Below are 27,973 nucleotides of genomic sequence, written 5' to 3' on the forward strand. Positions count from 1 at the left end.
CCTGGAGCTACCAGGACTCAAGGGGTGGGCTCCAACATGTGGCAGTCTCTACCTCCCCAGCCAGGGCCTTGGGGATGAGGGCTACAGCCAGGCCCCCTGGGGGGACATGAGGGCTGGGGACCCGCCCCGTGGCCTGGGAGGCTCCTTCCTGGGCTGGCCTGGAAGCTCAGGACATCCCCTCCAAAGCAGCCCCAGAGGCCCAAGAACGCCTCTTTCCAGGCAGACCCTGAGACCCAGGACACCCGCCCAGCTGAGCCCACTCACGGCGGCAGACGTGGGGCGAGTCGAGAGGGTGGTTGGGAGAGCGGTAGAAGCCGGGCAGGCAGCGCTCACAGTTGACGCCGGTGGTGTGGTGCTGGGAGTGCAATGGCCGTTGAGTCTGGGGAGGTCCCTGCCCCACCTCGGGGCCAGCCCATTCCCAGCCCTCTAGCCCAGCCCACCTGGCAGTCGATACAGACACCCCCACCCTGATAGGTGCCATCCAGGCTCTGGCTGGCGCGGCGCTGGTCCACCTCAGGGTCGTAGTAACAGTCGGTGGCATGGCCGTAGCAGTTACAGGCTAGAGAGAGGGGAGCGCAGCTGTTGGCACGCCCTCCACGGGCCCGGGCACTGGGGCCCTCTCATGGGCCAGGGTGTGGGCAGGACACACGTGTGTGGGAGGAGGCACTCACACTGGCACTCGTTGGCACTGTTGGCAGTCGCAGGCTTCCAAGGCTGCTGGTTGAAGCCGGGGCAGCAGCGGTCGCAGGTGCCCCCGCAGGTGTTGTGCTGGCAGGTGCACTGCAGCCTGTGGGGTACACAGGAGGGGGGATCAGGCCCATCCTGGAGGCAGGTGGCAGGTGCTCAGTCCCTTCCCTGAAGGGGCCTGTGATCCCCTCGATGGCTTGGCTTGCCACATGGACACGGTCCCCCGCTGCTGTTTCTCCAGCTGTCAGGCAGCAAGCGCTCGCCCAGACTCAGCAGCCCCAAGCCAGTGGCTCTGACACAACTTCCCCAGGCTCAGGGAATGGACCCAAGGAAAGAGGCGGTGGAGGACAGGGTCTCACAGGGCCTTTATGGAGGTGGGACTGGGGAGCAGGTGTGCACTGACCGGGTGGGGCCTAGGACAGGGCACCTCAGGGGTCAGTAGAGTCCCCCTTGCCTGCAGGTCAGGATGGAGACCTGCGTTCTCCAAAACTGAGTTATGCCCTTTCCACTTCGGCCAGGACTCGAGCGTAAGCCCAAAACCTCCCTGAGCCAGAAGGGAAAGGGGTCCATTTGCACCCCGCAAGGCTCAGATTTCGCTTAGCAGGCAGGACTCCTAGGCATCCTGGTCACCTCCCTAGGGCCAAGTGGCCAAGAACTGCTTCCTTCTTCCAGCTGGGGTGGACACTAAGTCACAGGGCTGGAATCTTGCCTTATGTCCCGTGGGCAGGGTGACAGCTGGAGAGAGACAAAGCCTGAGGTTGGAAGCACCTACTGCTCAGTATTAGCCAGACCACAGCGGGAGTCCCTGCCCCAGATCAGGCTCTGCCGGAGGCTGCAGGGCCGTGCGTTCCCTGAGCAGGACCCCAGAAGTCAGTCCATGAGGATTAGACCCAGTGTCTCAAATGGTCCAGCTCTAGTCCTGTCCTCCACGGGGCCCACCTCACAGGGCCTCGGGAATCAATACTGCTTTCCCTCAGAATCCAGAAACATCTGGGAGGGCCATACCCTCAATGAGAGGAATTGGGAAATAAACTGCCCGTCAGCACGGGTGATCAACAAAGAAGCTGCTCTGTCGTCACATCAACTCCAAGTACCTATAAGCAAGGACCTGAACTGGTGTTCCATTTTTCAAAAATCCACATGGTCAAGAAATTGATAGGAGAAGTGGTGCCAGGCTGGCGATACCCTGTGGTGTATAGCAAAAGCTCTCCCAAAACCATCCCAATCCCAGGGCACGCTAGAAGCACAAAGATAAACCCTGCTAAAGACCTTGCAGAGAAACAACGTGGCAGGTCAGCAGAAAGAGCCCCAAGAACCTCACAAAATGGAGTAATCTAGTAGAAGCCAGAGAAGAATGTTAAAAATGGTCATAAAGAAATCTAAAACAGGCCGGGCGCAGTGGCTCACGCCTGTAATCCCAGCACTTTGGGAAGCCAAGGCGGGTGGATCACGAGGTCAGGAGATCAAGACCATCTGGCTAACAAGGTGAAACCCCATCTCTACTAAAGAAAAATACAAAAAATTAGCTGGGTGTGGTGGCAGGTGCCTGTAGTCCCAGCTACTCAGGAGGATGAGGCAGGAGAATGGCACGAACCTGGGAGGTGGAGCTTGCAGTGAGCCAAGATTGCGCCACTGTACTCCAGCCTGGGCAAGAGTGTGATACTCTGTCTCAAAAAAGAATAAAATAAAATAAAAAGGAAATCTAAAACATAATAATAAAAAAAACACTATGGGAAACAGGCAGATGTGAAAAAGAACCAATCAGAACTTCTAGAAATGAAAAATGAAACTATAAAATTAAAGACTCAATGGATGGGCTAAACAGCAGACAGACACAGTGGAAGAGAGATTCAGTGAAGTGGAAGAGGAGCTAAAGAAGCTATCCAGAAGACAACTCAGAAGATAAAGAGAGAGGAAATAGAAATTATGAGAAGGAAACCAGAAGGTGCTCCTGTATCTAATGGGGACTCCAGGGGAAAAGAGGTAGGAAAGGGAGCCAACAGTCAGAAAGAATGGCCAAGGATGGTCTTGAATTAATAATGAACACATGGCCAGGCACAGTGGCTCACACCTGTAATCCCAGCACTTTGGGAGGCTGAGGCAGGTGGATCACGAGGTCAGGAGATCAAGACCATCTTGGCTAACATGGTGAAACCCCGTTTCTACTAAAAATACAAAAAAAATAGCCAGGCGTGGTGGCGGGTGCCTGTAGTCCCAGCTACTCAGGAGGCTGAGGCGGGAGAATGGCATGAACCCGGGAGGCGGAGCTTGCAGTGAGCTGAGATCGTGCCACTGCATGCCAGTCTGGGCAACAGAGTGAGACTCCGTCTCAAAAAAAAAAAAAAAAAGCGTGAGTCCTGAGCAAGAAAAAAATCCCAATCCTCAACACATCACAATAAATCTGCAGAACACCAATGGCAAAAAGACCATAAAAAGTCCCGGAGAGGAAGACGACCCACAGAGGATCAGCAACTGCAGGGACAATGGACTCTCCCAAGCACCTGGAGAGGTGAAGAGACAGTCAAATCATTTCTCCAAAGTGGTGAGAGATGCAGCTATCAACCACAAATCCTACAGTCAGCTCAACTATCATTCAAGAGGGAGGACAAAACAGCCGTTTTCAGACAATTCCGGATAGACTGTCATGGAATAGAAAAACTATGGGGTGCATTTCAGGAAGGAGGAGCAGCAACCCAGGGGATGGGGATGGTGATGGTGATGGTGATGGTGATGGTGGGGGTGATGGGGGTAATGGTAGGGGTGATGGGGGTGATGACGGTGGGGGTGGGGGTGATGACGGTGGGGGTGGGGGTGATGACGGTGGGGGTGGGGGTGGGGGTGATGACGGTGGGGGTGGGGGTGATGACGGTGGGGGTGGGGGTGATGATGGTGAGGGTGATGACGGTGGGGGTGGGGGTGATGACGGTGGGGGTGGGGGTGATGACGGCGGGGGTGGGGGTGATGACGGCGGGGGTGGGGGTGATGACGGCGGGGGTGGGGGTGATGACGGTGGGGGTGGGGGTGATGACGGTGGGGGTGGGGGTGATGACGGTGGGGGTGATGACGGTGGGGGTGGGGGTGATGACGGTGATGGTGGGAGTGATGATGGTGATGGTAGGGGTGATGGTAGGGGTGATGGTGGTGATGGGGTGATGGTGGGGGTGATGATGGTGATGTGGGGGTGATGACGGTGATGATGGGGTGATGACGGTGACGGTGGGGGTGATGATGGTGACGGTGGGGGTGATGCTGGGGGTGATGATGGTGATGGTGGGGGTGATGATGGTGATGGTGGGGTGATGATGGTGATGCTTGGGTGATGATGGTGATGGTAGGGGTGATGACGGTGGGGGTGATGATGGTGATGGTGGGGGTGATGATGGGGTGATTGGTGGGGTGATGATGGGGTGATTGGTGGGGTGATGATGGTGATGGTAGGGGTGATGATGGTGATGGTAGGGGTGATGATGGTGATGGTGGGGTGATGGGGGTGATGGTGGGGTGATGGGGGTGATGGTGGGGTGATGGGGGTGATGGTGGGGTGATGGGGGTGATGGTGGGGTGATGGGGGTGATGGTGGGGTGATGGGGGTGATGGTGGGGTGATGGTGGGGTGATGGTGGGGTGATGGGGGTGATGGTGGGGTGATGGGGGTGATGGTGGGGTGATGGGGGTGATGGTGGGGTGATGGGGGTGATGGTGGGGTGATGGTGGGGTGATGGGGGTGATGGGGGTGATGGGGGTGATGGTGGGGTGATGGGGGTGATGGTGGGGTGATGATGGTGATGGTGAGGGTGATGATGGTGATGGTGAGGGTGATGATGGTGATGGTGGGGGTGATGGTGGAGGTGATGATGGTGATGGTGGAGGTGATGATGGTGATGGTGGGGGTGATGGTGGTGATGGTGGTGATGGTGGGGGTGATGGTGGTGATGGTGGGGGTGATGGTGATGGTGGGGGTGATGGTGATGGTGGGGGTGATGATGGTGATGGTGGGGGTGATGGTGGGGGTGATGATGGTGATGGTGGGGGTGATGGTGGGGATGATGGTGGGGATGATGGTGGGGGTGATGGTGGGGGTGATGGTGGGGTGATGGTGGGGTGATGGTGGGGGTGATGGTGGGGTGATGGTGGGGGTGATGGTGGGGGTGATGGTGGGGTGATGATGGTGACGGTGGGGGTGATGATGGTGACGGTGGGGGTGATGATGGTGACGGTGGGGGTGATGATGGTGACGGTGGGGGTGATGATGGTGACGGTGGGGGTGATGATGGTGACGGTGGGGGTGATGATGGTGACGGTGGGGGTGATGATGGTGACGGTGGGGGTGATGATGGTGACGGTGGGGGTGATGATGGTGACGGTGGGGGTGATGATGGTGACGATGATGGTGATGGTGGGTGATGATGGTGATGGTGGGGGTGATGATGGTGATGGTGGGGGTGATGATGGTGATGGTGGGGGTGATGATGGTGATGGTGGGGGTGATGATGGTGATGGTAGGGGGGGTGATGATGGTGATGGTAGGGGGGGTGATGATGGTGATGGTGGGGGGGGTGATGATGGTGATGGTGGGGGGGGTGATGGTGGGGGTGATGGTGGGGTGATGGTGGGGGTGGGGGTGGGGGTGACGATGGTGGGGGTGGGGGTGACGATGGTGGGGGTGGGGGTGACGATGGTGGGGGTGGGGGTGACGATGGTGGGGGTGGGGGTGACGATGGTGGGGGTGGGGGTGACGATGGTGGGGGTGGGGGTGGGGGTGACGATGGTGATGTGGGGGTGACGATGGTGATGGTAGGGGTGATGATGGTGATGGTAGGGGTGATGATGGTGATGGTAGGGGTGATGATGGTGATGGTAGGGGTGATGATGGTGATGGTAGGGGTGATGATGGTGATGGTAGGGGTGATGATGGTGATGGTGAGTGTGATGATGGTGATGGTGAGGGTGATGATGGGGGTAGGGGTGATGATGGTGATGATGGTGATGATGATGGTGATGGTGGGTGATGATGGTGACGGTGGGGGTGATGATGGTGACGGTGGGGGTGATGATGGTGACGGTGGGGGTGATGATGGTGACGATGATGGTGATGGTGGGGGTGATGGTGGTGGTGGGGGTGATGATGGTGATGGTGGTGGTGGGGGTGATGGTGGGGTGATGATGGTGGGGGTGGGGGTGATGATGGTGGGGGTGGGGGTGATGGTGGGGGTGGGGGTGATGGTGGGGGTGGGGGTGATGATGGTGGGGGTGGGGGTGGTGATGGTGGGGCGATGATGGTGATGGTGGGGGCGATGATGGTGATGGTGGGGGCGATGATGGTGACGGTGGGGGCGATGATGGTGACGGTGGGGGTGATGGTGGGGGCGATGATGGGGGCGATGATGGGGGCGGTGGGGGCGATGATGGTGATGGTGGGGGCGATGATGGTGATGGTGGGGGCGATGATGGGGCGATGATGGTGATGGTGGGGGCGATGATGGGGGCGATGATGGGGGCGGTGGGGGCGATGATGGTGATGGTGGGGGCAATGATGGGGCGATGATGGTGATGGTGATGGTGGGGGCGGTGATGGTGATGGTGGGGGCGATGATGGTGATGGTGGGGGCGATGATGGTGATGGTGGGGGTGATGGTGATGGTGGGGGTGATGGTGATGGTGGGGGTGATGGTGATGGTGGGGGTGATGGTGGTGGGGGTGATGGTGGTGGGGGTGATGGTGGGGTGATGATGGTGGGGGTGGGGGTGGTGATGGTGGGGCGATGATGGTGATGGTGGGGGCGATGATGGTGATGGTGGGGGCGATGATGGTGATGGTGGGGGCGATGATGGTGATGGTGGGGGCGATGATGGTGATGGTGGGGGCGATGATGGTGATGGTGGGGGCGATGATGGTGATGGTGGGGGCGATGATGGTGATGGTGGGGGCGATGATGGTGATGGTCGGGGCGATGATGGTGATGGTGGGGGCGATGATGGTGATGGTGGGGGCGATGATGGTGATGGTGGGGGCGATGATGGTGATGGTGGGGGCGATGATGGTGACGATGGTGATGGTAGGGGCGATGATGGTGACGATGGTGATGGTAGGGGCGATGATGGTGACGATGGTGATGGTGGGGTGACGATGGTGATGGTGGGGTGACGATGGTGATGGTGGGGTGACGATGGTGATGGTGGGGTGACGATGGTGATGGTGGGGTGACGATGGTGATGGTGATGGTGGGGGTGACGATGGTGATGGTGATGGTGGGGGTGACGATGGTGATGGTGGGGGTGACGATGGTGATGGTGGGGGTGACGATGGTGATGGTGGGGGTGACGATGGTGGGGGTGACGATGGTGGGGGTGACGATGGTGGGGGTGACGATGGTGATGGTAGGGGTGACGATGGTGATGGTAGGGGTGACGATGGTGATGGTAGGGGTGACGATGGGGCTGATGATGGTGACGGTGGGGCTGATGATGGTGACGGTGGGGCTGATGATGGTGACGGTGGGGGTGATGGTGGGGTGACGGGGGTGACGGTGGGGGTGACGGTGGGGGTGACAGGGGTGACGGTGGGGGTGACGGGGGTGACGGTGGGGGTGACGGGGGTGATGGTGGGGATGATGGTGGGGGTGACGGTGGTGATGGTGGGGGTGACGGTGGTGGGGGTGGGCTGGTAGTGGGGGTGATGGTTTGGGTGGGAGTAAGGTGATGGTGGAGGTAAAGAGGCAGAAAATTGCTGGCTGAAGACATGGAGCCCCCTTCCCCGGAGGAGAGGCGGGGTGGCGGGTAAAGGATGCAGGGAGAACATGGGCAGGCTGATGTTTTGGGACACTGGTGCGTGACCAGGTGCTGGTAACAGAGGCTGTGGTTCCAGGAAAGATTCCCAGTCACCCCTGCTTGCACCTGCAGGGAGAGCTGAGCTCAGTCCACACCCAGGTGCGGTGAGTCAGGGGATGGCAATGTCTTCCCTGCAGGCCAAGGCAAGCCCCAGCTCCCATGCCCTTCCTCTCCTTGGAGGCCCATTTGGCTGCCTGGTGGGTTCCACTCCCTGCTGTCACGAGCTGCGTCCCCACTTGGCACTTAATTTCCCAGGACAAGTTAGCTCTGCTGGAGCTCAGCACCTGAAGCTGTGCTGGCAGCAACCAGTGCCCGGGTGGGTCCCCAGGGCCCACAGCTCCTGGCAAACAGCCCAAGTCCTCCGGCTCAGGTGACTGTGCCACTCCTCCCCTCAGACCCACCAGCCACATCCGAAGGGGCCCAGGGCTCCCGCCTCTGCTCGGCACTGGCCGTGAGAATGGGAGTGAACCTTTGTCCTGTCTGAGCTCCACCCGCCTCCCCACCTCCCCTGTAAACTGGAGTGTGGACGGAACAGTAAGGCCCCACAGAAGGCAGGGGCGGGTCCCAAATCCAAGCGCATGAAAGTTGGGCTGCTCAGTTGCAGGCACCAGATGAGCCCTGCCGGCTCCCTGCTGTGGGTCCAGGAGCCTCGTCACACGCTCAGCCTCAGCTGCACCACTCTGAGTGGCTTCTGTCCAGCCCCATGCCTGCACTGCCACCCTCGGGTGTTACACCCTCCGGGCACCACGCTGAGTACTGGTTTGTGTGTTTCCCAGCTGCCTCCCCTGGAACAGGTGCTCCTGAGGCCGGGCTGGGGTCCTGCCCTGTGTTCCCATTCCCAGGAAAACGGCCCAGCATGTGTTAGGCGCTCAACATACAGCTGCTGGCTGAAGGAACCAATGGAGGGAGGGAGGAAAGGACGGACGTGCCCTGGGGCTGCTTCTCGGCACAATGAGCCCAGCCCTACCTTACTGAGGTCTCTGGGTGAGGCCAAGGAATGTGCTGGTGCCAGCACCAGGGCCGCTGCCCGTCCTGTGAGGGGCTCCCGGGAGGTGGACGCTCTGCAGTGCCCTCGGCTGCCCCCAAAAGCAGGCAGACAGGGCACAGCAGATGTGGGGTATTGGCTGCCCCCACCCTGCCATCCCCGTCCTGGGCCTTGGTCCCTGCTTGACTGGAGTGAAGGTCAGGGCTGGGGCAGCAGGGAAGTTGTCTGTTGTGTCCTGAAAGGTTGGGGGAGCTGGGCGGGCACCCCCAAAGTGAATTAGGGCTGCCTAGGCAGGTAGTGGGCACCTGTCCATTCCGGGGGACGCAGTCTTGGAGTCGGGGATCAATCATCCCCATTGCTGACTCCCCTCCACAGGGCCCCAGGTGTCCACTATGGTGGGAAGGCCAGCTGGCCTGGGGGTCCGGAGAGCCCCACCTCTGCTGGCAGTAGGGTAAGGCCCCCCAAACCAAGATAGGGCACCCTGGGGAGGCTGCACATGCCCTGGCCTCCACATCACTGCACAGATGAGGAAACTGAGGCACACACGGTGGTGGTCAGTGCAGGTCACACAGACAGCAGGCTTGTGGTGGGCCATGGAACCAGGTCACCCACCCTCAGGTTAGGCAGGGGTGACAAGGACAGGCAGGGAGCTGGGGGGGGCCACACCTGAATGGGGCCTCACCTGAACGGGGCCTCACCTGAACGGGGCCTCACCTGAACGGGGCCACACCTGAACGGGGCCTCACCTGAACGGGGCCACACCTGAACGGGGCCTCACCTGAACGGGGCCTCACCTGAACGGGGCCACACCTGAACGGGGCCTCACCTGAACGGGTCCGTGGGGTCTTTGGCATCACAGGCATCCGCGTGGCCGTGGCAGACACAGCGGCCTCCGATGCTGATATCCTTGATGCTGTAATAATACTGCACCCGCAGGCCCCGTGAGCACCAGGTGGCCAGGCCTCACCCACCCTGAGTCCCGGGTCCACCCGGCCAGTCCCCCTCCCCCGCCTGGGCCACGGGCAGCTCACCCGGCGGGTGACCGTGGGGTCCCGCAGCGCCTTCCCCATGAGATGGCCCAGCAGCGTGTTGGTACGCAGGAAGCGCAGGCGGACGTTGGTGGCCTTGGTGAACTCACGTAGCAGCGGCGAGTAGGAGAAATTCATGGCGCCCGGACGTCCGTTCACCAGGGACACCACGATCTGTGGGCAGTATGCGGTGAGGCCAGTGTGGCCCTAGCCCCTGCTCAGCACTGCCCCTCCCGGCTCACCTCTCCGTTCTCCAGCCCCCGCACCACGCGCGCTGCCCTCCCGGCCCACCTTGCCCCTCCTGGCCCACCTCTCCGTTCTCCAGGGGCACGATGCGTGAGTACTCGGTGGTGCAGATGGCCGCGTCGTCCCGTGTGATGCGCTCCAGCGTCTGTGGCCCGAACCGCTCCAGACAGTCCCTCTTGGAGGCTGCGGGGAATGGCGGGAGGGGAGGGCGCTGGATCACCAGAAAAGCCTGGGTCCCCGCAGTGCCCGGGCCCCTTGACGTCTCTGGGCCTTGCCACTGAGGCTCCCACAGGCCAAGAGGCCGTGTGACAGAGACCACAGCTCGCTGGCTGAAGGGGCCTGGCCCGTTGGACTGCACTGCCCCCCACCGCTCTCCCTTGCACGCTTTGAGTGCAAGTGACCCCCCCTTGATGACCATCCTCACCCCCTTCCTTGGGGACAGATGCCTCCTGCCCATCACTGACCCGCCCCTCCCCCATTCTCAGGCCAGGGAATTTTGGGGGACACGTGACCAGGTCTGCCCTATTGGGGAGGAGCACCCACTCCCACCAGCATGACTGGTCAGGGTGGCACGGGGCCAAGGATGGCCAGCATCCGGGCTAGGACTCCAGTACTCTTGACGCAGGTGGCTAGGCTGGCAGGAGGCGAGGTGGGAGCTGCCAGGGCCCTTTTGTCACCACGGGAGCTGCCGATGCATGAAGCCATCCAGAGGCAGCCAAGAGATGGCACCAGAGATTCCTGGCGCCACAGCCCCTGGACTCGGCTGTGCCCAACGCCAGGGACAGGAGCCAATAAATCCCCATGAGCCTTCAGGTCCTCATCTGACAGTCATGACTGCAGCAGCCGGGTGTGAGGGCAGGGCTGGGTGTTCGGAGACCTTCAGAAGCCTGGTCATGGAGGGCCTGCCCAGGGACCCCCCTGCCTCTCCCCCCAGGCCCCATGGCGGCAGAGACTCACAGGCAAAGAACTGCCAGGGCTGGTAGGTGCGGCCGAAGTCCATGGACCGCTCCAGCACCCAGAGGTCCGGCCGGGGTGAGTTGGCAAACTTGATGAGGACGTAGGCCACGTGGAAGACCTGTGGGCCGAGAGGGCGTCAGGGGAGCCAGGGGCGCCTGGATTCCCACGGTCCCAGGGGCCTTGCTCATTTTCTGCCCCTCAGGTGAGGCCACAGCAAGGGGTGAGGCCACAGCAGGGGATGTGGCACCCTCGCCACACAGGGGGCACCTCTGGGTTTGCCTGTGTGGGGCAGACGAACCCAGGGGAGAGGGCTCCCCAGGGATGTAGATGAGCCCCCGGGAACCAGCCCTCCTGGAAGGGCTCCCCGCCTGCACTCGGGACCAACGTGCTGCCTCCTCCCTTTCCCTGCTGCAGGAGTTTGGGGTTCCCCCATGGTCCTGCAAGCTCTGTGGCTGCAGATGGAGCAAGCTAGGGAGAGGCCTACCTGCGGCCCAGGCAGGGACTGGCCAGGGTGGAGGTAGGAACACACCCCAGTGTCCCCACAGCCCTCACGTCCAGCCAGGCCCGGTGGCCAGACAGTGGTCCCCGCCACCAGGCAGGTCCAAAGGTCCAACCCCCTAGTCCCTCTGACAGGTCAGCAGCTCCTAAGATGGGGCCCCTGCCCCCACCTCCCGCCGGGCACCCCTCCCCAGGCTCTGCTCACTCCCATGCTGACCAGCCCACAGCCAGGGGCCCACTGAGCCCCCAGGGGCTGGGCTGCAGGGAGCAAGCAGGGCTCAGCCTTGCAGGCTGGGGGCCCTCTTGAAGCTGAGTCTGCCTCGGAGACTCCACCAGCCCAGGCACTGGGGCAGTAGCACTGCTGTGGCCCGGTGCATATCAGGGCAGCCCTGCCCAGGGCAGAGGAAAGCTGCTCCTTCCCAGGCCCCTGAAACCCCAAGCCCCTGCCCCAGCCCCACCTTGGCTCTGCCCACTTTCTCCCCGTGTGTCAGCCGGACCTCCACCCAGGGACAGCCCATGTGTCTGTGCCTCGGGGCTGGGGGAGAGCCTGGCTCAGTCTTCACAGGACGCTTTGTACACCTCCTCAGAGAAGACTTCCCTGACTGCAGCCCCTCCCCCTAACCCTCAGCTGCCGACATCTCCCCACGCCCAGGCCCTTCTCTCCGCACAGGCCAGGCCTGCTGACTCCCCTCAGGCCTCTCATCAGCCTGGGCTTCCCTCCCTCCCTCCCTCCCTACCCATCCCGACACCCTGCCCTCAGGACTCCAGGCCTGAGCCTCTCCTGCCCCCAGCAGTCAGTGCTACCCAGCCTCATCTCTGCACCCACCCAACATGACCATGGGCCTCCATGCCTGCACCTGGGGGTGCACACATACCCTCCCAACAGTGAAACACTGTGGGGGTGGCTCCTCCATGGACCCAGGCCACAGGCCCCCTCTGAAAAGGTCTCTGGTCCCTAAAAACAGCCCATGGCCTCAATTGGCAAGAGGCTGCACCCAGGAGCAGGGGGGGTCCCGAGGCACACAGGAGGGGGCGGTGCCCAAGCAGCACCCCGCCTTCACACTCATGCAAGCCAGGGCTCAGCCCCTGCTGCAGCCAAGTGCTCCCACCCGCCATAGCCTCTGAGGGGAGCCCTAGGCTCCCCCTACCTGGGGGCAAAGGAGGGAAGGTGTCTCCAGGCCCTGTCACAAGCCTGGAGGCTCCAAGAGAGGGTGAGCCCCTCCCCAGCCCCTCTCAAACAAAGGGGAAAGGGCTCTCCCAGGCAGAGGCTCCACAGGGACCTGGCAGGGAGGCAGAGGAAACACAAACCTCTCCCCCGCCTGTGCAAGGAGGCCGGGGTGCCGGAGAGAGAGGCAACTCATGGATCCACAGCACAGGTGTGGCCTGCCTGTCCCGGCCCACACCTCCCCTGACAGGCCCACAGGGTCCACGATGGAGACCTTGGGAGACCTCAGTACTCAGCCCAACTCTTTGTGGGCGGCAGTGGGGACCAGCCCCTCCTCTGCTCACAGGTGGGCCCCCAGGTGGGCCCTAAAAAGGCCAGCAGGCCTCCGAGGGTCACGCCACACCCCAGGGCCACCCACCACACCTCCTCGGGACCCTGACCCGCCAGTGCCCACTCCTCCGGAGGGTTTCTCCCCACAGCAGGTACGCCCGGGAACAGCTGGGTGCTGTTGGCCAGGTAGGCCTGGAAGCCTAGGGCCCCAAGGGGGAGAGTGGGGTCCCCCAGAGCTGCACAAGACCTACAGTCACCCCACTGGACTGAGCCGGACTGAGACTGCTGTGGGGTCCCCCATGAAAAGACCACAGACCCCTCATAGCTTCAGCCCTTGGGGGCACCAGCTGCCCAGACTCCAGGTATGGGGCAAGGTTCCAGGACTCCAGACATACCAGGTCCAAATCCCACCCTTCTCGGAGGGCTTAGCGTTGCAGGGACTGTGGGAGCCAAGCGCAGCCTTCCGGGGTGGGGGCGGGGCACAGGCCTATTCACCGGCTGCCAGGCTCTGAGGTCATCGTCTACCTCCCTGTGGGTGGGGGGCAGGGAGACATGCCCTGCCCAGCAGGGAGGGGTATGAGCCTCTTCAGGGACAGACCCTATACCCAGCCCCACACCTGGGCCTCAGCAGCCCCCTGTGGGCCTGACCACAAGCATTCCAGAGAGCCCCAGGTGGGGGCCAATGGCCCCTGTGCCTGGACAGGGAAGGGCCCGCTAGAGGTGGACAGGGGCAGGGACACAGGCTGTTCTCGGGGAGCTGGCAACACAGCCCCTCCCACCAAAGGCTCAGAAGGAGACTAAAGGTCCCGACTGAGCCCCCTGGGAGCCGCCCCCGCTGTTCCCTGAGTGCCTGGATGGAGGCTGCGCTCTCCTCGGCCCGATCTGTCCTCCTCCCTCCCCTTCGGCAGGCCAGTCACATTTTTCCCAGCTGAGAGCACTTGCACAAATATTGACTTGAAGACACTGATCAGCAGGATGAGGGAGACACAGACACTTCGCCCTCCCCACCCCTGGGACGCACAGGAAGATCCTGGCCTCCTGTCTGTCCCCCATCCCAACCATCTGTCTGTCGGACAGGGGCCCTGGACAGCTGTCCTCGAGGGCCTGGTGGCTGCACAGATGGTCACAGGAAGGGAAGCCCGCGCTGGAGGACTCCCATCTGTCTCTGACCTGGTCGCGGCTCCCAGGGCCACACCGGCCGCCCTCGCCATGACCCGGAGCAAGTGCAGACCCCTGGCTTCAGGACCGCCCTTCCCCCTCCACGCCCCGCTCAGCTCAGCTGCCAGTGCTGACCTTTCCGCTGCTACATAGTTCTGTGCAGAAAGAAAAAAAAATTCTTTTAAAGCAAAAGCCAAACAAAAGCTGCCTGAGTTATTTTTAAAAATCGGCTATTTTGGGGCAGGCATGTCTCCAGGACGGCAGCCGGACCCGCCTCTCAGCCACTGCACCCTCCAGTCCCCCCTACCCAGCTTGACCTGGGAGGGCCACGGTTCCCAGAGGAGGCCTCTGCCCGGTGACCACTGCCTCACAGGGGGTCGGCAAGAGCCCCAGGAGTACGGGGCCCAGGACCCAGGGCCCAGGCCGGCTCCAGGCTTCAGGGGTTGTGTGGCCCTGGGGCGGACACTTCCCCTTCCTGGGCACAGGGCAGTGGGAAGAGCTGCAGAGAGGGGCATCAGGATAAAATGCCTTTCATGAGGGCATGAAGGTTTGAGCGCCCTGGGAGGGAGGACGCCAGCTGCTCCTGGAGGGCAGGCAGCAGCCACCCCGCAGAGACGCTGAGAGGCCCCCACTGGAGCTGCCCCACTCACTGGCGCTCCGAAGGCAAAGCTGCGGAGGGGACTGAGTAGGTGCTGGGGTCTGGGCAGCACGGTGAGGACTACAGAGAAACTCTGGTGGGGCTTTCGGGGACCCTGCGGATGGCGTGGGGTTGTTGGCTAGCAGCCTCCTGGGCTGAGGCACCCACCTCACCATGGGGTGGGCTGTGGCTGGAACCTCCAGAGGAGGGGAGGCGGTGCTGTCCTGTGCCCCAACCCAGCTCTGCCCTGACCCATCTTGGGTTGGGGAGACCAGGGCCAGGTCCAGGTGCCCGCTGTGCTGGGTGAGGGCCAGTCAGCCTTCCCCGGCAGCCTGGATCACAGCAGTCTGTGACTCAGCCCCCGCCCTGCAGGAAGAAGGGCGTTGTGCCAATTCCCGGGGCAGGAAAAGCCCCTCCTAGCCCCAGGCGTCCGGGCCAGCACCCTGACCGCACTGCTCGGACAGGGCACCGGGGCACCCTGACCGCACTGCTCGGACAGGGCACCGGGGCACCCAGCCCCCTCGATGCCCAGAGTCCTGGGCCAGCCCAGCCCTTGCCCGCTCCTGCTGTGTGCCTCCCCTCGAAGAGACCCCATCTGGAAACGTAGATAAGCCCCACAGCAGGGGCGGGACGGTGGCCGGGAGCATCTCCACTGGCCCCCAGCTGGGTGAATAAGCACAGCGGCCACACAACCTATCAGGGGTCCGGAAACACGCCCCACACAGACACCTCTCCCAGAGGGACGTGGAGTGGAAAAGCCGGGGGTTTCCACAGCAAGCCCACCGCTGGGAAGAAAAATAACAACTCCGAGGCCAGAATCCCCAACTCTGGGGTTGGACGCCGCCATGCCCAACTACAGATGTCCTAAGCAGGACAGGAAAACTTCCAGGAGTGGGCGGGGGGGACAGGAGCTCCCCAGCTGGAGGGAGGGGATGGGTTCCCAGCCAGGGCACTGCCCACACCTCAACAGAGCTCAACCTGGGGTGGATTCAGGGACCCCAACCACTGCAGCCCAAGCTCCAGGCTCCCTCCCTGCAGCCCAGCCCAGGTCAGGCCAGATGGTCAGCCGGGGACACAGGAAGTGGAGATTATCCCAAGGGGACCCCTCAGCCTGAAACCCAAACAGTTTCGTCTTCACTGAGCTGTGTTGTCAGAGGCCAATGTGGTGGCTCTTGTTTAGAAACAGACAGAAAACAGGAAGCCTTTGGGGACCACCAGGGCCTGGGGGTCTAGGTGGGTGCTGGGGCATCTCTGTGCCCTGAGTGCCAGCTCTGGCCGTGCAGCCACCAAGGGCAAGCATGGCAGTGGGGGTGCGGGGAGAGGAGCGGCCCCATCCCCACCTTGGCATGGCAGCCCCTTGGGCCGTGTCCTCCTTCCAGGACACGTAGAGGGAGGGTTTTGCCGTCTATCCTGTGCCAGGGCAGGGGAGTGGTGCCTCCCAGGACCCCCGCCGTACCCCCCAGGGAGCCCTGCTCAAGTGGCTGCATCTGGTTCAGCCCGTGCACCTGTCCCGGCCGCCGAGCTCTGTAACTAGAGCCTGGCCGCGGCTGTACTTCCTGTCCTTCCCTGGACAACCCACTGACCGTCCTGGGGCACTGGCCACATGGCTGAGTGCCCAACCAGGCCCAGGGAGCCAAGCCAGTGGCACCCTGGACCAGGAGGCCTGCCCAGGGCCCAAGCCGGCCAGCCAGAGAGCAGGCAGTCCTGAAGGGTGAGGCAGCCTGGGCGTGCTGGGCCTCCGGCAGGTCCTCCTCCTGCGGTGCTCCTCCCATTTACAGAGGAGGAACCAGCCTGGGAACCCAGATTGCAGACAGCATGGCCAACCCCACAGTCCTCCAGACCCCAGCACTGGGACCTTGGGCACTCCACACTGGCCCTGACCCTCTCATAACCCCACCTCAGTTTCCCCAAGTGCCTAGGGAAACTCACACTCCAGTGGCCAATGACTTCAGCAGAGCTTTGCCTCCTTGTACCCCCACTTGGAGGGGACAGCTGACTGCCTCCCCTTTCCGGCCCTACCTGTCCACTCTGCCCTCCCATGGGTCTCCACCATCCCCAGGGGCACAGGCCCTCACCTGGCACTGCTCGCCCCCAACCAATACTTCTAGCCTCATGCCTAACTGCCCCCCTTATACCCTGCCAGCCCCAGTTCCCCCACACCTTGACCGCCACCTGGGCCTCCCCATTTGCCCTGCAGCTCTGGGCCTCGGGTACTGGGACAAAGCCGCTACCCCACCAGTGGCACCTGCACTGTGGCCTGCTCTGCAGAGAACAAAGCAGGGGCCTCCCTACCGGAAGGGGGCCCGTGCGTCCTCACTCCTCATCTGAGGGAGGCGGGAGGCAATGCCCTCCTCTGCTGGGGAGAGCCCTGCCCCCACGGTCAGGCCACCCAGGGGCCGACTGGAGAGGGAGGGGACACAGGCCAGAGCCAGCCCCACTCACCCTGCCCAGCTCCTTACAACCTGGGCCCGCTGGGCTAGCGTGCTGGTGTAGTGGGGCAAGGGCCTGGACCCTGCGGCAGAGCCAGGGGGTGGGGGAGCTCAAGCCAGGACCCGCTGGCCATGTGCCTGGGCAGTCATGAACGCGCTCACCCTTCCCTGGGCCTGGGGCCTGGGTGTGGTTCTCGGAAGAAGGAGCCTGAGGCCAGTGATGTGGCCGCTCAGTTCCAGAAGCTTCCGGAGGATGCAAGGAGATACGCAAGAACCCCCTAGAAGGACCCCCTGGGGAAGGTCACGTCTGGAACTCGGAAACTGCCCCCTGAGTCACCAGTGACCAGCGCTGGAACCTCTTCCTGAGGCCCCACCCTTGGAGAGAGAACCCCTCCACGGCTGGGCGCAGCGGGACCCAGGCCAGGAGCCCAGCTGGCACTCCCGGGGGCCCAGGCTCAGCTGCTTCTGGGTGGACACCACAGGGACTAGTCTCCCCTCCCCTGCGCCAGCCCCTGCCCCACCACACACCAGGGGCATGAGATCCAAACCGTGATGCAGCCCACCCCGCCCTCCTCAGCCTTCCAGGAGCAGGAAGCCTTCCTGATGCCCAGTGCCAGCCGCCCCCACCCCCCTCCCAGGGCATCCGCTCCAGATCCCAGAACAAAGGCTGCTAGCAGCCTGCTGCAGGGGGAGTGCCCGGACCCACCCGCCACTCAGCCTGGCTTCCTGATGGAAGCCCCAGCCCCGCCCCAGGATCAGCCCTGAAGCCCAGGAAGGACATTTCCCCACCCCACTCCAGGGAGTCCCTGCCCCCACCCCGACCAAGGCTGGCAGCCCCCTGGCCTAGGCCGAGACAGGGGCCTTGGTAGATACATCCACGTGGTCAGGAAAGTGGGTGAGAAGGAAGACGGTGCAGGTGTGGAGGGAGGAATGAGCAGACAGATGGACGGATGGATGGAAGCAAGGAATAAAGGGTGGGTGCTGCATAGGTAGGGGGGTGGGTGGGTGGATGGATGGGTAGGGGGTGGGTGGGTGGATAGGTTGGGGGTGGGTGGGTAGGTGGGTCAGCAGGCAGAGGGATGGGATAGGACAGGTGGGTGGGTGGGTGGATAGGTAGGGGGTGGGTGGGTGGGTCAGCAGGCAGAGGGATAGGATAGAATAGGTGGGTGCGTGGGTGAATAGGTAGGGGGGTGGGTGGGTGGATAAGTGGGGGGTGGGTGGGTGCATAGGTAGGGGGGTGGGTGGCTGGGTGGATAGGTAGGGGGGTGGGTGGCTGGGTGGATAGGTAGGGGGGTGGATGGGTCAGCAGGCAGCGGGATGGGATAGGATAGGTGGGTGGATAGGTGGGGGGTGGGTGGATAGGTGGGGGGTGGGTGGATAGGTGGGGGGTGGGTGGGTGGGTCAGCAGGCAGAGGGATGGGATAGGATAGGTGGGTGGGTGGGTGGATAGGTAGGGGGGTGGGTGGGTCAGCAGGCAGAGGGATAGGATAGGATAGGTGGGTGGGGGGGTGGATAGGTGGGGGGGTGGATAGGTGGGGGGGTGGGTAGGTGGGGGGGTGGGTAGGTGGGGGTGGGGGGTGGATAGGTAGGTGGGGGTGGGGGGTGGATAGGTAGGTGGGTGGGTGGGTGGATAAGTGGGGGGTGGGTGGGTGCATAGGTAAGGGGGGTGGATGGGTCAGCAGGCAGCGGGATGGGATAGGATAGGTGGGTGGATAGGTGTGAGGTGGGTGGATAGGTGGGGGGGTGGGTCAGCAGGCAGAGGGATAGGATAGGATAGGTGGGTGGGTGGGTAGAGGGATGGGTGGGTGGGTGGGTGGGTGGAGGGGTAGGTGGGTGGATGGAGGGGTAGGTGGGTGGATGGGTGGATAGGTAGGTGGGTGGGTGGGTGGGTGGGTGGGTGGGTGGAGGGATAGATGGGTGGGTGGGTGGAGGGATAGATGGGTGGTGGGTGGGTGGAGGGATAGATGGGTGGGTGGGTGGGTGGGTGGGTGTGTGGAGGGATAGATGGGTGGGTGGGTGGGTGGAGGGATAGATGGGTGGGTGGGTGGGTGGGTGGGTGGAGGGATAGATGGGTGGGTGGGTGGGTGGGTGGGTGGAGGGATAGATGGGTGGGTGGGTGGGTGGAGGGATAGATGGGTGGGTGGGTGGGTGGAGGGATAGATGGGTGGGTGGGTGGAGGGATAGATGGGTGGTGGGTGGGTGGAGGGATAGATGGGTGGGTGGGTGGGTGGGTGGGTGGAGGGATAGATGGGTGGGTGGGTGGGTGGGTGGAGGGATAGGTGGGTGGGTGGGTGGGTGGGTGGAGGGATAGATGGGTGGGTGGGTGGAGGGATAGATGGGTGGGTGGGTGGAGGGATAGATGGGTGGGTGGGTGGGTGGGTGGAGGGATAGGTGGGTGGGTGGGTGGACGGATAGGTGGGTGGGTAGGTGGAGGGATAGGTGGGTGGGTGGGTAAAGGGATAGGTGGCTGGGTGGGTGGGTGGGTGGGTAGAGGGATGGATGGGTGGGTGGAGGGATGGGTGGGTGGGTGGGTGGATGGATGGGTGGGTGGGTGGAGGGATGGACGGAGGGATGGACGGAGGGATGGATGGGTGGGTGGGTGGAGGGATGGATGGGTAGGTGGGTGGGTAGATATGTAGGGGGGTGGGTGGGTAGGTGGGTGGATAGATAGGGGGGTGGGTGGGTCAGCAGGCAGAGGGATGGGATAGGTGGGTGCGTGGGTTGATAGGTAGGGGGTGGGTGGGTGGGTGGGTAGGTGGGTGGGTGGGTGGGTAGGTGGGTGGGTGGCTGGGTGGATAGGTAGGGGGGTGGGTGGCTGGGTGGATAGGTAGGGGGGTGGGTGGGTGGGTCAGCAGGCAGAGGGATGGGATAGGTGGGTGCGTGGGTTGATAGGTAGGGGGTGGGTGGGTGGGTAGGTGGGTGGGTGCATAGGTGGGGGGGGTGGGTGGCTGGGTGGATAGGTAGGGGGGTGGATGGGTCAGCAGGCAGCAGGATGGGATAGGATAGGTGGGTGGGTGGGTGGGTGGGTGGAGGGATAGGTGGATAGGTGGGTGGGTGGGTGGAGGGATAGATGGGTGGGTGGGTAGGTGGAGGGATAGATGGGTGGGTGGGTGGGTGGAGGGATAGATGGGTGGGTGGGTGGGTGGAGGGATAGATGGGTGGGTGGGTGGGTGGGTGGGTGGAGGGATAGATGGGTGGGTGGGTGGGTGGAGGGATAGATGGGTGGGTGGGTGGAGGGATAGATGGGTGGGTGGGTGGGTGGAGGGATAGATGGGTGGGTGGGTGGGTGGGTGGACGGATAGATGGGTGGGTGGAGGGACCACTTCCCAGGTGGAGTGGAAAGGGTTCCTTTTCCCTCCGTATCATTTTACAGTTGGTGAAACTGAGGCTGTGAGGGGCAAGACGCTCCCTGGCGGAACCTGATTTCTGGCCCAGAACAATCTAAAAGCCAACTGGCTTCAGGCCTGAAGTTTCCAGCCCAGTTCATACATGTGCACCGAGGCTGAGAGCCCCCCAGAGCCAAGGGGTGGTGGAGCCCACGCTCGTGGGTCCGAGTGCCAGTCCCGGCTTCCCTGCCCCACCCAGGCACACCGGGCACTGCGCCCACTGGCTCTGCAGCCACCCTGGGGTTGCCGTGGAGATTGGGCCATCTCCCCTCCCCCAGCCCAGCCCCCTAGTTTCTCGAAGGAGGAGGGGCGGGAAGAACTCGCTAGTACCCAGCTTCCCGCCCCGAGCAGCTGAGAATTCACACGTACACTACAGCCAAAGTGGGGGCCTCTGCTGCTGTGCCAGAGAGATGAGGGACCCCCAGGCTGCAGGGGACAGGGGAGTCAAATGCGGGGAAACCCAGTGAGATGAAGGTAAACAGGCAAAGCCACACCCAGACCCAGGCCACGGCAGGGCTAGGGGCCTGGCAGGCAGGCAGGGAGCCCAGGACAGGCAACCCCTCCCCAGCTCCCCGCCCTTCTCCACAGGGCTCTGCAAGTTCAGGAACCCCTGGAAATTCCAGGCCACTTGTTGGAGCTTGAGCCCTCCCCTCACTGCCTGCCCAGCCCGGGCCAGGCCTGCAGACCACCAAGGCTGCCAAAGGTGCCTGCCCCTTGGGGCCAGCCCTCCAGCCAGGCTCCAGGGAGACCTCCTCTATCTCTAACACCCTCAGGACAATGGCAGGGACAGAGGCTCAGACAGGGGTGAAGACCGACGTGTCACACACTGGGACTGGGGCAGCGGCAGAGCCGGCTGGGATGCAGGCCTCTGGGTCAGCCCTGGGGCCCCCACTCCAGGCACTGGCTGCTCTCAGACCCAGCCTCCTCCACCTGCCCCACCACTGTCCCTGACCCAAGAAGCACCAGGATTACTGGCCCATTTTACAGGCCAGGACCTCAAGGCTGGGTAACCGGGCCAAGTCGCCCCTAATCTGGGGATGCTCAGGGCTGGCAGCCAGGCAGGCCCACCTTGGGGGTTTCACTCTTTGCTTGGAGGCACCCAGCTGCAGCCTCCTGCTTGTGCAGGGGCCTCCAAGGCCAAGGAGAACCCAGAGCTGGGGACCGGAGAGCAGGCACCCGACCCCACCTAACCCTCAGTGGCCGCCACCTCGGCACAGGTATCCCAGGAATGTCCACTTGCGCCAGCCTCCTCTGCATTCCTGCAGCCCCTCCCGCACCTGCCAGGAATTCCTTAAACAGCAGGGCGCCTGACGCAGGGGGCACCACCGCACTGCTCACAGCACCTCCGCCCTCCCGGCCCCAAGCTGTCTACTCAGCACCCGCACCCAAACTCTGTGGCCTTTGGAAGCACCCCCATCAGCACCCGCTTTCCCTGTGTCGTGGGGATGCTGAAAGCACAAACAAAAGGTGACCACTGCCGTGCCTTTGTCCCTGTGGGGACTGCCCCCCACCAAGTCCTTCGTGTCCAGCCTCCCAGGCCCCAGGTCTCGCTCACGGTGGAGACCTCGCCTTCTGGTCCTGTGGCCCAAGGTAGGCCCGACGGCCACAGACACAGAGATGGGGGCTGCAGCACGCAAAGAAGGGTCCCTACCTGGCCCAGGTCCAAGGTGACGTTGACCTCGTTGTACTCCAGGCCGCGGGACAGCGGTGGGCTCTGCCACCAGCGCTCCGTGCCATCGATGGCATTGCTGGCGGGGTGTGCCTTGTTGCTGTTCGCAGCCGTGCAGATGTCGCAGTACTGGCCCTGCAGAGGGAACGGGAGGGTCAGATAGCCGAGAAGGGCCGGGGCCCCCTTCCTCCTCCACAGTCACCCTGCTGCCCCGAGACAAGTCCTGGTCCCACTGAGCTGGTTCCACGCCCAGCCTCTGCGCCCCTCATCCACTTGCTCAGCAAACATGCGCCAAGCAGCTGCTGCTCCTCCGACTCAGGGTATGACTCATGTGAGCTGGTCACGGCACTAAGGACAAGAGGAAGACCAGGGATGGAGAGGGGCATCTGCCTTGGGTGGGAAAATCTCGGTGGGCCTCTCTAGGGGGGCGGGGTCTGAGCACTACGTGGTAAGGGGGGGTGTGCTCTAGGCAGGGGGGGTGCCAGTGCAACGAGCCCTGGGGGCAGGAAGAGTCTCACAGTAAACCACAAGGTGGATCAATGTGTCTAGAGTCAAGGGGGCAAGAAGGGGCAGGAGCAAGGCAAAGCATGGCTACCCCTCCCTGCTGGCCCTGCCAGGGGCTCCAGAGAGGCTTGGACAAAATGCAGCAAGCCAGGGGGCGGAAGGGGGAGGAAGGGGGAGCTGCAGACAGAAGGACCGTCAGGGCCGGGATCCAGGCGGCCAGACCCCGCCCCACCTCCAGATCTTGCCCACAGCCTTCCGGATTAGGGTCTCCAGAGAGACAGAATTAAGCTGTTCCAGAGGCCTGTGGGGACCGGCCCCAGAGTGGAGGTGTGGACAGCGGCAGGTGGGCCTGGGCCTCCTGGCTGCTGCTTCCGAGTCCTGGGAAGAGGCCAAGTCACAGTAACTGATGAGCCTCAATGTCCCCATCCGAAGAGTGGGGATAAGGCTGCACCTGCCTGGGGCCACCGTGAGGAGTAATGGCTCACACACACAGCCTGGCAGCCGCTTCTGTCCCGGGCCTGCCATCTGCTGGGGGCCTGTCCTGCATGGGTGAGTGGGGAAGAGAGGAGGCTCCCAGCAGGATCCTGGCCTGCATCCTGGCAGGGGAGGGGTAGTGCTGGGAGCCGGGGCAGGGATGAGGAGAGGGGGCAGAGCTGGGTCCTGGCTGCTCCCCCGCCCCCCCAGGAAACCAGATCTGCTGTTTGTCCACACAAAGGCGCCCTCCCAGGCTTGGGGTTGATTCAGGCCCCAGAGGCCTCAATCTGAGTTTGAGAAAGTCAGCGGCCCTACCCGGCCCAGCCTCCCTGGGGGGGCCAGACCTCATCCTAGGAGGAGGAGGTAGGAGCTGGGGAGATCCCTTCTCCCCACCCCCAGGCCCAGCACCTACAGAGGGCCCAACCCCCTCGCCCACAGAGTGTGCCCTCTGCCTCCACTGAGCACCAGGGCAACACCCGGTACCCCTCCCACAGGCTCCCAAGACCCCGCCCTGGTGTTTGGATTGCCCCATCTCAGACTTTGCCCCAGACCACCCAAGATGCAGCTCTGCAGCCCCCAGTGTGGACACTACTGTATTTCCTTTACTGCATGTATGAGACCTGGAATTATCTGGGGGCCTCCTGGGGGTCCCCCAGAGCTCTGCAGTGGCAGGGTCCACACCCTCCTTATTCCCGCTGTGTCCTCAGCTCACCACCTAAGCATTCTCGTGGATGGGGCTAGAGCAACTGAAGACGCCCAGTTAAGCGCCACGACCCCTACCCGCAGGCCGCACTGCAAGCTTTGATGGTGGCCCCCAAACTCAAGAGCTCAATGACAGCACGGCACACACAGGTCCTGCTCAGGGTGGGGCCAGGGGCTCCTGGAGAAGGTAGGTGTGGGCGGGGCCCTCTGGCTGGGGCAGCCGGACCTCCCAGGGAAGGCTGCTTGCTGGTCAAGACCCTCCCAGACACACGAGCAGCAGAGGGAAGCTGCGTGGAAGGTTGAGGGTCAAGGGTCAGCCTCTACTCTTCCAGGAGGTCAGGGAAGCAACTGCTCAGTCCCTGCCTGGGCCAGCGTTGGTCCAGTTATTGGGAGGCAGTTCCAGTCCCCATTCGGCCACTCACTGAGCCACAGAGGACAGGGTTGGGAAAACCAGGCTCCCCCACCTCCGCTGTGGAGGGTCCCGTGAGAACACAGCTAGGAAACAGCAGAAGGGCCGATAAGGACTTCCCCTTCCAATGAGTCACCACGCTAGCCTGGCTGCCCAGTCCCCACCTTCCCAGGCTGGGCCGGCCAGGGATCCCCTGATGCCCACCTGGGGCTGCGAGGGCCACAACCTCCCCCTGCCCTCTGCCTGCTCCAGCTGCCCGGCAGGGTTCACCCCGACCCCCGTCTGGGATGCCCAGCTAATGTGCGTCTCCTGCAGAGGGTCCCTGAGAGCCCCTGGCCTGCAGCCTTGAGAACACGCTGCCCAGCCCCAGGCCCCATAGCCTTAGTGAGCCCCCTCAGATGGAGCAGCGGCTTCATCGCCTGGGCACCTCCTGTGCCTGCCTGCCTTGCCCCAACCGCAGCTCCACTCCAGACCGGCCGGCAAGGACTTCTCACATGCCCAATCCGCGGCCAGGGCGGTCAGCAGACCCGCGGCTCTCAGATGAAGGAGGCATCCAAGGTCATACCCGTCCAGCTCACGTCTACCAGCCAATCTTTCTACATATCTGGCAGCCTCAGCGGGCACTCACTGCTCAGAGCTCGAGACTTTGGAAGAGAAGGGTTCGCCTCTATTGCTAGACATGAGCTGGGCGAGGCCGGCTGGTTTCTCATCCAAGCTGGCTCTGAGGCATGGAGCACCACAGCCCACAGCTGCCACTGAAACTGTGGCCGCTTCCCAGGCTCCTCGGGCCAAGCTCACAGTCTCAGGTGAGGCGGGCCAGCACGCTGTGCCCATTTTAAAGACAGAGAGCTTGAGGCTGACAGAGGGAAGCCACACAGCTGAGGCAGAGGAGAGGGGCGTTGACTACAGGCTGGCCCTTTACTCACGAGACGGGGGTAATAAGTCCCCACAGAGAAGACAGATCTGAGAGGCAGCATGGGCAGGCTGTGGGGGGGTGGTCTGAGGTTCAGAGGGCACCTGGAGCCTCCCCTGCCAGAACGGCAAAATCTCAGCTGGGGACACTCAGCCAGGCCCTCTGTGGTGAGGTGTGGCAGCAGGCAAGGAGACAGTCACAGGCCCTCCGTCCTGAGACCCGGCCCCTCTGAGTTGACCAGATAAGGGGGCAGCCAGGAGGCGCCCAGGTTCCCACAGCTAACCCCCGTTGGACCCTGTTCTGGCTGGGGGGCTCCAAGCGGTGTCAGCAGCTTTCCAGGGCTCAGTTCCCCCATCTGAAGTGTGGGCTTGAGACCTCCTATCTCAGAGGACTGTGCTGGGCTTAAGGAGAGAACGGTGAGCCCAGAAGCCCGGGGAGGCTCCTTCCCCCTCCACCAGGGCCAAGGGGGTGGGGCAGGCAGAGGGGACGGGCCCAGCCCAGGCTCCTCCATTCATCCCCATAACGTCTTGCTCCAGGGCTCTCTGCCCCCACCCAGCAAATCTCCAGCTACTCGCCCCTGCCCCAGCCTCTCCTTCCAGGAAGGCAGAGGTACCAGGGAGGAGACAGCTCAGGTTACACAGGCCCTCAGGGCCTCTAGACTCTCCCTAAGGTGGGGCTGAGGTGGGGAATGGGCCTAGAGCGGCCGGTTGGGAGCCGTTGGAGCTGACTTTGCTGCTCCTCACCCAAGGCTGACCCCAGGCCCAACCTAAGTCTAGAGGGCCCCAAGAGCCTTGGTTTCCAGGTGAGGTGTCCATGCATGGAGTCCACCAACAGAACCCGCCTACAAGTTTAAGGCTTGTTGGGGAGGGGACATGCACCCCAGGGGGTCTTCAGGGCCTGAACCCACATCTCCCAGGGAGACTGAAGCCCCCGGATCCTACCACCTGCTGGGCAGAGATGCTGCCCCTCCTGGGAGCCATGTGTTCCCAGCCCCAGTCAAAACTTCGCAGCTGGCCCTCCCCTACTTTGGAGGTCTCCTCGAGTCCCTAGACTCCTCCGAGAGGGGCCAGTGGGAGCCTCAGGTGGCCGGCCCCTCCCACCCCATCCAGAAGCCAACAGGTTCCAGCCCGTCCCGGGTAGGGCGGAGCTGCGCCCCCTCCCCACCGGCAGCAGGCGGCGGAGGCCAAGTCCCGCCCTCCCCGGGATCCCGGACTTGGGGCCGCCAGGGACTGGGCCCGGCCCCCCTCCCGCCCCGGTCACCGCAGTCGAACTGGACCGGCGCCCAGCCGCCCCCGGGTCCATGCCGGGGACTTTAATTCCGCCTTCCCGGAGGGACGCGAAGTTTCCCGGCCGAGACGGAGCGGCCGGGTCGGGGTGCCTTCTTGGGCCCCCAAAATGCGGAACCAGAGAGTCCGCACCTGGACTCGCCCCGGGCCACGGCGCTCCCCCTGGGGTCGGGCCGGAGTTCCGGGTCCAAGTGCCCCGGGAGGATGCCCCACGGCCCGCCCTGCGCTCACCTGGATGGTCTGGTTGGGGTCGCCGCCGGCCACGGGGCCCCCTACCAGCTTGCAGTAAAGGTCCTCGGTGGGGCGCGGGGAGCCGCGCGCCGGGGCCTCCTCTCCGCAGGTCGCGGAGGCGGCGATGCGGGCGCCCTCGGCCAGGTTGAAGTAGGGCGGGTGCAGGCTGAAGCCGCCGCCCGCCTCCTCCCGCGCCCGCGCCGCGCCCAGCAGCGCCAGCCCGACCAGCAGCAGCGGCGCGGGGCCCCGGGGGCCGCGAACACACAGTGCGCTCTCCGCGCAGAGCCGCTTCGCCATCTTCCCGGCTCCGGGCCGCGTCCCCGCGCTCCAGGGACAGCGCGCGCGGCGGGAGCCCGGCGGGTCTGAAGCCAGGCGGCCGGCAGGGCTCGCTCCGCCCGCGGACGTCAGGCCCCGCCCCGCCCGAGCGCCCGAGCCCCGAGCCCCGGGGAGAGGTCCGGGGAGGCGGGGTGGGGGGGGAAGGAGAGGGAAGGGGGAGGGGCGGCCGGGCGGCCTTAACCCTTCGGACCCCGGCCCGGCCGCCTCCCGGAAGGGGCACCTGCTGGCCTCGGGCCAGGCCGTGGGACGACGGCGCCGCCGGGCCCCCAGCCCAGGTTGTAGCTCCGGGTCCCGGGTGTGACCCTAGCGCTCCCCACGACGCCCTGGCCCCCAGAGCGCCCACCAGCTCCTCCCAGCCCAGGGGCCCACTCTTTGTTCCCCTAACTTTGGTGCACCACTCGGCTGCCCCCGCTCCTCCCCCAACAGCGTCCGTCCTGCTGGCTGCGGGAAGGTGCCCTCTGCACCCGCGAATGACCATCTGCAGAGGAACAGGGGCAGCCTAGGTGGGAACCCCCTGCTTCCTGGGGTAGCCAGGTCAGGTTCAACTCGGCCTGGCTCCTGCCTGCCCCAGCAGGGCTTAAAAATACTCTCAGATAGGGAAATAGGGGCAGGAGGGACTGGCCTGCAGCCGCAGCCCCCTTTAGAGGACGGGGGCGGTGCTCATGGCCCCACAGCCGCCAAATTGGCTCTTAAGGAGGTCGGGGGCTCTGGTCACAGCTGCTGAGCACCTGCTGGGTGCCTGGAAGCACCTGTGCTCCGGGGCCCCGTGGACTCCACCAGCTCTGTCTGCCTGGCCTCCAACCCGCTGCACAGGCGCGCACGCGTTCCTGCCACGATCGGCGGCTCGAGGACGCCTGGCAAACAGCACAGGACCTAGAGGCCGAGATCAGGTCTTCGTCTGCCTTTGGGTGGCTGCGGCCCTGGGTCTCCTACTTCCCTTGGGCTCCGGGGCCAAATCTGCCTCCAGGGAAGCCCCGAGGAGGTGGCGGCGGGGTGGGGCTGCAGCTGCCGAGCTGGCAGCAACCCCCTATCTCTGAGCCAGGCCAGCTGGGCGGGCCATGGTCCCAGATGGGCTGTGGGGCTCATCTCTCGCTGGGTTCTCTGGACAGTCCCGGGG

The 27,973-nt window shown here is 63.7% G+C and overlaps 1 protein-coding gene across 2 annotated transcripts in view; it reads right to left on the reverse strand.

Annotated features, from left to right (window-relative positions):
• LAMA5 (laminin subunit alpha 5) overlaps positions 1–26,953 on the reverse strand; it is a 66,924-nt gene extending 39,971 nt beyond the window's left edge. For both annotated transcript variants that reach the window (XM_055372877.2, XM_055372876.2), the window contains exons 1-9: positions 26,521–26,953; positions 21,984–22,136; positions 10,730–10,847; positions 9,837–9,955; positions 9,530–9,700; positions 9,325–9,422; positions 672–787; positions 441–559; positions 265–355 (exon numbers count right to left, since the gene is read on the reverse strand). In XM_055372877.2, coding sequence (XP_055228852.2) covers positions 265–355; positions 441–559; positions 672–787; positions 9,325–9,422; positions 9,530–9,700; positions 9,837–9,955; positions 10,730–10,847; positions 21,984–22,136; positions 26,521–26,817 — 1,282 coding nt within the window. In that variant the 5' untranslated portion in view covers positions 26,818–26,953. The remainder of the gene's footprint in view (positions 1–264; positions 356–440; positions 560–671; positions 788–9,324; positions 9,423–9,529; positions 9,701–9,836; positions 9,956–10,729; positions 10,848–21,983; positions 22,137–26,520) is intronic.
• Between the last annotated feature and the right edge of the window lie 1,020 nt (positions 26,954–27,973).

This window comes from Gorilla gorilla, chromosome 21, assembly GCF_029281585.2.
Source record: "Gorilla gorilla gorilla isolate KB3781 chromosome 21, NHGRI_mGorGor1-v2.1_pri, whole genome shotgun sequence".
In the NCBI taxonomy this organism is placed as follows: domain Eukaryota; kingdom Metazoa; phylum Chordata; class Mammalia; order Primates; family Hominidae; genus Gorilla; species Gorilla gorilla.